General features: G+C 34.1%; 1 protein-coding gene across 1 annotated transcript; it reads left to right on the top strand.

The window, feature by feature from the left end:
* The first annotated feature begins 2880 nt into the window (after nucleotides 1-2880).
* On the top strand, nucleotides 2881-11373 carry laptm4b (lysosomal protein transmembrane 4 beta). The gene is made up of 7 exons (XM_056233931.1): nucleotides 2881-3132; nucleotides 4559-4676; nucleotides 6468-6541; nucleotides 6744-6866; nucleotides 6949-7047; nucleotides 7771-7866; nucleotides 10712-11373. Exons 1-7 carry the CDS (start codon nucleotides 3037-3039, stop codon nucleotides 10784-10786), a joined length of 681 nt encoding a protein of 226 aa, XP_056089906.1. The 5' UTR covers nucleotides 2881-3036; the 3' UTR covers nucleotides 10787-11373.
* Nucleotides 11374-11403: the final 30 nt, after the last annotated feature.

The following is an 11403-nucleotide window of genomic DNA, read 5'->3' as shown; positions in this document are numbered from 1 at the left end:
CACAACGTTTCTAATGTCAAGGTTACACTATTTTGCTGCATTGCAAGCACATTAATTTAAAGCTACTTTAACTTTTTTTGATCAAAATTGTTAAAATAAGTCAAGACATCAATCCTTTCACAACGTGTTGTCTAACCCTGATTAATTATGGTAATATTATAAAGGTTTATATTTAGACCTGAGGGAATGGTTTTTGCAGACAATTACGTCAGCAAGAAATCTTGAACCTCTGTGGAGTCGCGTTAAAAAGCCAAACGGAGGACAGTCTGCTGGCAAAGAACGCGACCGAATGCATAATAAAACCAGAACCAACATTGTCTTGACTTTCAGAAATGGCGAGAACTGAGGGATTTGAAATGTTGTAAAAGCGACACAGAGATGGTGTTTTTATTACTCAACAGGTGAGTACGGTATTTTATTGAACCCGTAAACTGCCATAGCTCTCTAACAGAGTTAATTGTGAAGCATTATCTATTAAGGGTCATATTATTATGGTTTTAGTGCTGTGTGTGCTGGAATTTATTTTCAAGGAAGTACCGTGTCTATTAATGGGTAAAGCTACAGTAACGTCTTCAGCTAGTCATCCTGAGATCCTTTCCATCTACACTGGTTATTTCTGGCCCTGTAGTGAGTGTTTTATAGGACAAAGAACCATATTCATCCACAGTCACGCAAGGCCGAAGCACAACCACAGCAATGTTCTTCCTAAAAATACATGCAGGTTTTTTTTTTTTTAACCGCTAGAGGTCCAAACGTTACATAGAAAGAAATGCAATTCTTTTTAAATGATTTTATTTTTTTTTTTTATTTTTTTAATCTAACAAAAGCATGCACTAGACAATATAGATTTGTTGGTTTTCACTAGATTGTACTGCATCCTGAATGATGCAGTCTCACGTCATATGAGATTGACCTCTCCTGCCCGTTTCTCATTTCATTTTGGATCTGTGGCACATTAATCCTTTTCCATTGATTTGTTCTTCAATTTGTTGATTTATTTGATACAATAATACAGTAAAATAGTAGGCTATTATAAAATATTTTTACAATTTAAAATAACTGGTTTTCAAATGTAATTTATTCCTGTGATGTCAAAGCTTTCAGCATCAATACTCCAGTCTTCAGTGTCACATGATCCTTCAGAAATCATTCTAATAATGCAAAAAACAACAACAACAACCATTTCTGATTATTATCAATGTTGAAAACACTTGTGCATCTTAATATTTTTATGGAAACTGTGATACTTTATTTATTTGTTTTTTGTTGTTGTAACATTATAAATGTATTTACTGTTACTTTTGAGCAATTTAAAGTGTCCTTGTTGAATTTAAGTATTATTTTCCTACAAAAAATGTTAATGACCCCCAAGATTTGAATGGTAGTGTAGTAATTTAAGTAAAAGAAAAAAGCTTGTATAGCTAAAACAAATATATACAAAAACTACAAATTAATAAACAAACACAACAAAACTTTTTACGCCAGACTAAAGGCTAAAGAACAATTAAACACTCTAGTGATAAAAAATAAATAAATAAAAAAACAGAACCAGTGAACCTTTCAGTCTTTGTACAGTCACCATGTTGATTTGTATCTGTTAAACTTTCTTACTTTGGCTGAGAGCTGTAAATCCCCTGATGCAGTGATGAAGCTGCCGCCCACAGAGGCTTAGCGGACACACACACACACACACACACACACACACACACACACTGTCTCACTGGTGGTATGGCCCATCTGCTCTCCTCCTCTGTCACGTAGAGCATGCCCTGTCCTCATCAACACTGAATCCCTTCATATAATCTCACAGGAGATTATCAACACTTTTGTAAGCAAGAGGGGGAATAAGTCTGCATCCGAAGACATGTTTGCTCCAGTTTTTACTTGCGTTTCTCATATCCATGTGTATCGCCTGTCACTATAGGGATGGTTTTCAAGGTTTTGTCACAATGAACGGTTTAAATGTCGATCACAAATGAAAAAAAAGAAGTGAGATCATCTCAATCATTTATCCAACCACGTTTAGGCAAAGAGCAAATGGAGACGAAGGGAGGCTTTTGTGATTAAAAAAGAACCCCAGTTATGTCATCTGTGGAGTTTCATCTGAATAAGCATATCTCAAACTGTGCTCGGATTTGCCAACATGACATATATCATATTCTTCATGTGGAGCAAGTTTATTATTTCTATTATTGATTGTTAAAATAGTAGCTTTTATTATGAAATATTATTACAATTTAAAATAATTGTTTTCTATTTGAATATATTTTAGCCTACATTTATTCTAAATATTCTAATTATAAACATTATAATTATCAATGTTGAAAACAGTTGTGCTGCTTAATATTTTTGTGGAAACTGTGACTTTGATTCATTGATGAATAGAAAGTTCAAGAGCGGCTATTTTTTAAACAAAAATCTAGGCCTATTTTTTTATTTATTATTAATGTTTGAAATGTTATGCATTTAATACAGCTTATTATTTACAGTATGTGTTGGTCAAAATCCTTTACATTTTTACTGTTTAATTTCAAAAAATTATTTTGTTTATTATTTACTTTACTGTTTAAGTTTAGCTGAAAAACCTATAATAGGTTCCACTGTGACAACTTGCCCCAGATAGAATGACAATATTGTTGTAACAAAAGGTCAAATTATGCATAACTGTTTCTTCCTAAATGTTTTACATCATCTTTCTCACACAACACAAAAATAAACCCAAATTTTGACTTCCAGGCGTGACGTCTGCAGTCAAGTGACTTGGTCTGGAAGAGCGAATTGCACCAGAGGGCCCCTGACGTCACACCAAATCCCCCTCTGGTCACGTGGTGCGGAGATGAGCTGCTGGATTAATGCAGCGGTAGGGAACAAACCGAACAAACGGGACGGGACGGGAAACGGAAACAACACAGGATTTAACTGCGACGGTGAGCTGTAGCAGCAAAAAAAAAAAAAATTCCATCGAATTATATAAAAATAAATCTATAATATAAGATAAAGACACATGCACTAGTCGTGCAGTTTTTGTACGGAAAGATGATGATTTCGCCGTGGGACAGATGGTACACGACCAGCTGCTGCCTGTGTTGTCATGTACGGACGGGCACCATTATCCTGGGCATCTGGTATATGGTGAGAGTCAAGACGACTTATTTTAAATAACATATGTAACGTTATTTATAGTTATATATATATATATATATATATATATATATATATATATATATATATATATATATATATATATATATATATAACCAGCATAAACTATTTTTGAATATTGTTAGTAAATTATAAATATTTGCAGAATTCTAATTGAAAGTTTTTTCTAAAATTACTAAAAATGGTCGTTATAATATTGTGTTACCTATGTAGACAGCATTTTTGTGCATGCCTAATTCTTGATGTTCAAAATTCTCCCCGCACATTTATGATTCATAATGTCATTGTGCTGATTAATGCTATAGATAAAGCAACACCGCTGACAGAATATGAAAAATAAATAAAATACGAAAGAGAAAATCTGAGAAGAATGAAATAATTTAACCACTAAATGATTGTTTAACAACGCGTAATTGCTCCCATGATGTCGTGCTTCCTCCTAGTTGAGACTTGTTTTAGAAACTAGAGCTCCTTTGCGTAGTATAAATAGAAAAAGAATCCTTGATCTTAAGCTTGAAACTGTAACTAAAGAAAGTTGTCTAATCGAACTGTGTCCAAACAAAGACCTAAATATAGGAGATAGAGAGTAATAAACAGTGGACTATTCTGGTCACCTCCAGTTTCTTCTGCATTGCAAGGAACTACAGAATTCATTAACCTAAAAACTACAGTGACGTTTATTGACACAGACAGGAAAATGCTTCCACAGACAAAACATTATAAGAGACAGTGAGTGAGGATAAAGGAAATGTGTGTCACGGATTAATTAAATATAAATGTCCTTCAAGAGCTAATGGCATAATATGATTGATTGGTCTTTTGTTTGGTCTGCAAAGTCAAACAGCACAATATATATATATATATATATATATACCAATTAATTAAAACATGAATATATATGTATTATATTATTATGTTATAATATTATGTGTGTGTATATATGTATAATATTATAACATAATAATATAATACATATATATTCATGTTTTAATTAACTTATATATAAATATATATATATATATATATATATATATATGTATGTGTGTTTATTAGAATACTATAATTTTAATTATGTGGCATGTATTATGAAAGTTAATTATGCGAATACAGTAGACCTTTATTTGTATACTTCGAACAACATTATTAAAATATCCAAATGCCTAATAATAAACTAAACAATAAACTTTGTTAATGAGAATACTTGTATTAAATCCGAGCAGTTTATTCCAAAACTCAATTTATACTTTAAAACATAAGATTCCTGTTTTCTGCTGATCCTGTTTGCTTCTGCCTAAAAACTAATTTATCTAAACATCTATATTGTTAAAAATTATATATATATATATATATATATATATATATATATATACCGGTATATATTCTCTGTCCTTTTCAGCTCATCAATGCAGTGGTTTTGTTAATCCTGCTGTCGGCTCTCAATGACCCAGTCCAGTACCACTACCACCTCACCAGCTCCGAACTCGGCACGGATTTGGACGTCATGGACGATGCAAGTACGTTTGAGACATTTAATCTCCCATAGTTATTCTATGCCAGTATGAACAAACAGATCAGCATCAACTTTTTAAGTTCAGCAAGAACTCAAAGACTGCTATCGTATTTCCTGGTGGTATCAGCACTGCTATAGATTCTGGCTCTGGTGACTTTGATTAAAACTGACTCTCATCAGCAGGATTCAAACTATGATTCCCTGTAATTGGTTTGGGCTGCTTTGCATCTGGCCTCTGTTATATGAAGCCTGTTTTGTAACAGGAGCTGAAGTATACAGTGTACGGTTGAGTCGTGTACTTAAACATATGGAGGAGATTATGTGGAGGGAGCTATTTCAAAGACCAGCACCAGTGCTCTCAATTTACTTGCAGTACTGAGAGCTCGAGCATCTCAAATTAATTTTATAGTTACAGTGTCTCATTCAGAAGTGTCAGAGATTAGAAAAACTGTAATATTAGCCGTTGACTGAACTGAATATTTAAAGAGGGCATATTATGCTCTTTTACAAAGTCTTGATTTTGTTTTTGGGGTCTGCTAGAATAGCTTTTCATGCTTGCATGTTCAAAAAACACAATCCTGTAGAATTCAACCAATCAGATGACGACAACTACGAAACTTCCGAAGTGTTTGTGTGCCTTATGCATCCGTGGCGTGGGCGTGACGTCACGTCATTACAAATATATGTAATAGGTCCTCTTTAATGGTCAATGATAATATAAGACATTCCCTAAAAAAGGCCAGGAATCTGCTGTTGCCAGTGTGTTCAAACAGTCTCCCTTTTAGAAACTAGAGAAGTTAGTTTACTTGTTTTCCTCCACTATGTGCTTACTAGGCTGTATTATTATCCGTAAAACGTATTTTTCCAAAAACATGAGATATGCTTGTGTTTCGGAGAGAATGAGTGTTTGGTGGTTGTTTTGGCTAATTCAGTACTATAGATAATAGGTCAGGTAACTAGTTCATGAGTGCCTGTAATGTCTTGTGAGCACTAGGCTGAACTACTAAAATTTTAACTCAGGCAGGCAATCTGACTGGCTCATATATCAGTCTCTAGCCTTTTCTGATAAATTAGTAAGTTTGTTCATGCATTAATCATTTAGAATGTCAGCATGAGCATTCATGGTCAGAGTTTACCAGAGTGGTTTACCAACAGATGATTGAAATGATGTATAATTATCATTTGAATGAATAAAATTCATTACAATTTTCATAGATATATTTCAGATATATTGATTTAATTTTTTTCGCAAAGTCTTCTTCATTCAGTTCAGTCTGATCTGTATTTTAGTTGGTTTACCTGACTAAATCTACATTTGAGTTAATGTCGATTCGAGTTAATTTTTTATTAGATATAAATCATTTTGAGTTAATTTTTGATTAGATATATATCTTATATTAAATGAACTGATACTTTGAACCGTACAAGGAGGTAATCTCTTAACTTTGCATTACTGTAATATTTACGTTTAATTAACATGAACACTACGAAACAGTCAAATTCAGTAACATTTTCTTTAACATTTTTTCAAAACATATTTGGTAAAACCAAGTTTTTTTTAGTGAGCTCAGCAGAAACTATGTAGAAGAAGAAGCAAAATAATGTTCAGTGAAATTCTTCAGTTCTCGTATTAAAAGATCAATCTTGGGATTTTTATGAAATATATGATTTGTTTTCAGACTGAAATTGAAAAATCTTTCTTCCTATATCTTTACCCAATCCTAGATGGTACATATTGGCCGTTAAACTCAATATTCATTGTGCAGATCTGATGTGGTTTGTCTTTCCTCCACAGACATGTGTATCGCTGCTGCAATCTCATTGCTGATGATTATGATTTGTGGAATGGCAACCTATGGTGCATATAAGGTTTGACTATTTACTTATTAAAGTTCTTCCATCATTTACTCACCATTATGTTGTTCCAAACCCATAAGACTTTCTTTCTTGCATTGAATACAAACATTAGGGTGAGGAAATGAGATTTGAGGATCATTTGAAGCTCATTCTGATTCTGCAAAAATTGGTTTGTGCCGAGTAGTAAAATGATTTCTTTTTTTCTATTTTTCAGCAACATGCTGCATGGATCATTCCTTTCTTCTGCTACCAGATCTTTGACTTTGCTCTTAACACACTGGTAGCAATAAGTGTTGTTGTTTACCCCAACACTATACAGGACTATCTTCAGCAGTTGGTAAGGATCTCATGACTTTGAGTTTTTGATATTGCAAATTATCATTCTGTTAGTGACTCGATGTGTCATTATGTTTTAACAGCCTGGGACCTTTCCATACAAAGAAGACTTGATGTCCACAAACAACATGTGCCTAGTATTAGCAGTGCTTCTCTTTGTTGGATGCATCTTAGCCTTTAAGGTAATGCGAAACAACTGTACTTTCCCTTCGTTGTGATCTGCCAGTTCATTTCTGGTTCACTATAGCTAGATGTGGCGGACTGTAAGATGACTAGTGAACCTGACTGCTTCAGACGAACACTGTGTTGTCCTTCTAGAAGCCTGACTTTTCCAGAAGACTTCAGATGTGATACAAATGGCTTTATGACAGCCTGCGCGCATTAGAGAGAGGCAGATTACTCTTCTGGGATAAACACAGTGTGCTAAAATTAACCTCTTAGCTTGCCTCCCCATGCTGTTGTATGCATGACAGTCTAATAGGTTGTTTATTGCATTGTGATCTGTCTAAAGCAATATGAATTAACATTATTGTAAATTTGACCAAAGGTTTAAACCAGAAAAGTTAAAGCAGATACGGTCGACAGTTTTTAGATTAATAGGCATTGTACTCATTTAGCAATTCCTCAAATACAACAGCAAATAGCTGAGGTTATGATTAAAAATGGGGAAAAAAGTGCAAAAAGAAAGAAAAGTGACCAGTTTTTGGACATTAAATTTAGGGAAAAAATCGTGATGTTTATGTTATTTGTCCCATATGTTCTTTTTATATATATTTTACCTTCTGGAAGTTAAATAATGTAGATGAGGCACTGTATCTGTGGCTCATTATTTTTATTGCTAAGCCTTATGCGCCTGATTTATGATGGTGTTTTATTTAGCATCAACGGCTGTTCTTTCTCTTTAGGCTTACCTTATTGCCTGTGTCTGGAACTGCTACAGATACGTCAGTGGAAGAAGCACTACAGAGGTCCTGGTTTATGTCACCACAAATGACACTACAGTAAGTCAAGGGTTTATTTGAACGTACACTGTTTTGTTTCTTTACATTCACATTTGCAGATGTTTTCATAATGAACACACATAAACTGTTATGATACCGTTCAAAAGTTTGGGGTTTGTAACTCTTTTATTCAGCAAAGATGCATGAAATTGATCAAAAGTGGCAGTAAATACTTTTACAGTGTTACAAAAGATTTCTATTTCAAATAAATGTTGTTCTTTTGAACCTTCTATTCAAGAATACTGAGAAAAAAGTGTTTCATGGTTTCCACACAAATATTAAGAAGCACAACTGTGTTCAACATTATTAATAATAAAAGAAAATGGCTCCAAGACTAAATTGCATTTTAAAATATATTTAAATAGAAATGTATTTTTATTTTACAAGCTATTTTAAATTGAAATCATATTTCACAGTTTTACTGTTTTTACTGTATTTTTAATCAGATAAATACAGCATACAAGACTTTTCAAATATATAAAAAAATCTTACGACCCAAAACTCTTGTAGTGGTAGCGTGATTAGGGATGGGAATCCTAGGGAGTTTGATTATTCAGTTTCAGATTCTGATTTCATTTAAAAAATCCAGTTCCTTAGTAATTCCATTTATGATTCTTTTAGTACATTTGAGGAGGCCCCAAATAATTCATCCTAGCTTTATTATTACCATATAACTATATGAGGTTTATATTTTTATAAACAAAATACTGGATAAAAACATTTTGGTAACATCTAAATTACATTAAAATTAAAAGAAAAAATAAATTATAAAAAAATAATTCTCTTCTGAATGTATATATTTAACATTTGTTTAGATTCAGATTCCTAAATAGCAATATTTTTTTAAACGAACTAATAAAAGGACAAAAGCAGATAACAAAATTACTAAAAAAAATAAACAAAAATTAACATAAAAACTAAAAAAATATCAAATAAAAGCCAATTCAAAATATGAATAAACCTAAAACAACACACAAGTCATTTGTTCACAAATTATGCTACACTAGTCATGCTGCATATTAGTCAGCAAAAAAAAAATATATGGTCATGAACCATTACCACAAATAAATAAAATCATCCAGTTCTCAGTTCCTGATCCTACACATAATTCAGTCATAAGAAACAGTCATGTAGTCTGCTCTAGAGTTTATCCTTGCACAGCAATAGGGGATGTTCTGATGTGCATCCCAGCAGGTTCATGAATGATGACGCTCTCCTCATGCCCTCAGTATTGTTGAGTCAGTGTTTATGGAGGGCATTAGAGAGGGCACTGTGCTGTGCTTTAATCCAGTACTGTCTGCCAGAAGAAATCCTGTCTTACTGCCTCTGTCTATCTGTCCTGCTGCTCTGTTGACCCTCACAGCCCTCCAGTCACTGACAACTCACATATACCAAGAGTTACATTCAATGCATTTGACAGACGCTTTTATCTAAAGGGACTTTCAGTGCATTCAAGATATACGTTTTATCTGTATCTATGTATGTATGCAATTAAGTATAAAAATATTCGTATTTTTTGGGTGTGGGTGATGATCGGCCTAATTGGATTGCCCGGGTCACTCAGCTGAATTCCACAGATGACCTTCCAGCATAATGAGTGGTCAGATGCTTTAAAAAGAGACAGAAAGAATAGAAATAAAAGGCCATTGAGAAGCATAGGGCTTTTTCACTATTCAACTGCAGGCCGTTACATAACTGTCCACACTTGTTCGGTTCATTTGAAATCCGCTCGGTTGACGCATTCCAGCCATCCTGACAAGGTGCGAACGTGATCCCCTCAGGGCATTCATGACCATATTACTAATTAGCTAATCTTTTCATAACAGTACCTAAACAAAGAATGTGGTCTTTCAGAATTTTGGTTGCTCTATACAGGGAGGATTAACTTTTCTCTGCTGTGACAGAAGAGGGTGAAAGAGACCCTCTTATCCAGAGTGGCTTGAAAATGCTTTTGTTTTATGTGTGACTCGGCCGTGGTTTACAAATGACTAGCAAAGCAACAGGAGACCGTAGAGAGAAAAGAGATAAGAAGATAAAGGTGAAAGGGGTTTTGGGCATGCGGCAAGCAGAATTCGAACCTGCATTTTCCACATAAGCACCATATCTCAATGGCTATTTTCAGAATACATACTACTGTGCTACTTTTACTATTTCTTCAGTATATAGTATGTATACTACATGCAGTATGCAATATAGATATTATGGCTACAAATTAATGCATTTGTTAACATGGCCACAAATGTATTAGTTTGGTGCCTTAATTTAGTTCAATCATGATTTAATGGGAACAAATTAAGTTGTGGAAAACAAATTCTATGAGCGGGGCTCTGTACAGATGACCTACTGCCAAAATATGCATAAAAATATGTATTCCACAATGCAAGGCTCTCCAATACCATGTCCAATGTGACAAAATAAACCAGAAGTAATATCAGACATGAGATCTTGAACCTCTTTCTTGACTCATTATGCAAGTTGATTTGATGTTTTAATCCAAAAATGTAATTTCCAAGATGAAATATGATATTTATATGCCAAATGTATAGCTTACTACTCTTTAAAACCTTTTATTGTGCATAATGTGCTGTTTTACATACTATTTTAATAGTTTATAGTATAAACCGCACAGTATTCAGTTAGAAGCAAGCTAATGTTCATCGCAAACATTGCTAACGTGTTAGCATGTGTGCTAATGTGTTAGCATGTGTGCTAACTGCTACAGCTCAAACTTATCGTTTTCTTTTTTTGTGTGTCCTGATCATCTAAGAATACAGCATACAGAAGAAATGGGGAAACATGGAAAATAAGGAAAGCATTTACTAATATGTTACTGCATTAATTTCAGGTACTACTTCCACCCTATGAAGAGGCGATCGCCATTCCACCGAAGGATCCCCCTCCCCAGTACGTTTCGGCTTGAGAATCGCACCGATTTCTTACTACGCTGCCCCCAAACCTTCTCCAAAGAAACAATCTCTTGTCACAATAGCCCATTCCGTTGCCCCGGTCTCCCGTTTGTCGCTGTGTGACGTAAGTCTCCTCTCTGGAGGCAGCAGTATGACTTTGAGACGCCCTTCCCTCGACAAGGCTACCCAGCTGTCCTGGCAACCCAATGCTGTGTGTCAGCTCCAATCTGATTTGCACTTTCGGCGATTATGTGTGGTACTGGCCTTTTTAATACTGTGAACTTCTCAGTAGTGTTGTCGTCTACTGATATACCTGAGATTTGAATGCAGCGTGCATGATAAACACGGGAGTTACGTAAGAGCGCTTTTCAAATGGGAATTACCTAGAAATGTACTGAATGTAAGAAGCCGGCATTTTCACTTTAATTTCGTTGTATACTGTACGAATTGAACGAAATTTGAACTCTGATTCAGAATATAACTAAATTAGTTGTTTAAAAAAATGTAACAAGCAATGCAACACAATTTTATCTAATAAAGTTAAATCTTTCAAGTCTTCCTTTATACACAATGCAATAATTTGTTAATTTAGTCTTTTTTTTTAACAAATCTATTGCTAATCATTGCTTAG

This window comes from Rhinichthys klamathensis, unplaced genomic scaffold (genome assembly GCF_029890125.1).
Source record: "Rhinichthys klamathensis goyatoka isolate OS25496 unplaced genomic scaffold, OSU_Roscu_1.1 h1tg000384l_1, whole genome shotgun sequence".
Taxonomy (NCBI): Eukaryota; Metazoa; Chordata; class Actinopteri; order Cypriniformes; family Leuciscidae; genus Rhinichthys; species Rhinichthys klamathensis.
Note: the sequence above shows the minus strand (reverse complement) of the source record. Positions and strands in the feature narration are given on the sequence as shown.

Bases quoted from the DNA above. Each gene is read 5' to 3' on its own strand.
- laptm4b (XM_056233931.1), top strand. From the start codon at position 3,037: ATGATGATTTCGCCGTGGGACAGATGGTACACGACCAGCTGCTGCCTG. The intron at 3,133-4,558 runs GTGAGAGTCAAG...TGTCCTTTTCAG, and splicing joins TCCTGGGCATCTGGTATATG to CTCATCAATGCAGTGGTTTT. The intron at 6,867-6,948 runs GTAAGGATCTCA...ATGTTTTAACAG, and splicing joins AGGACTATCTTCAGCAGTTG to CCTGGGACCTTTCCATACAA.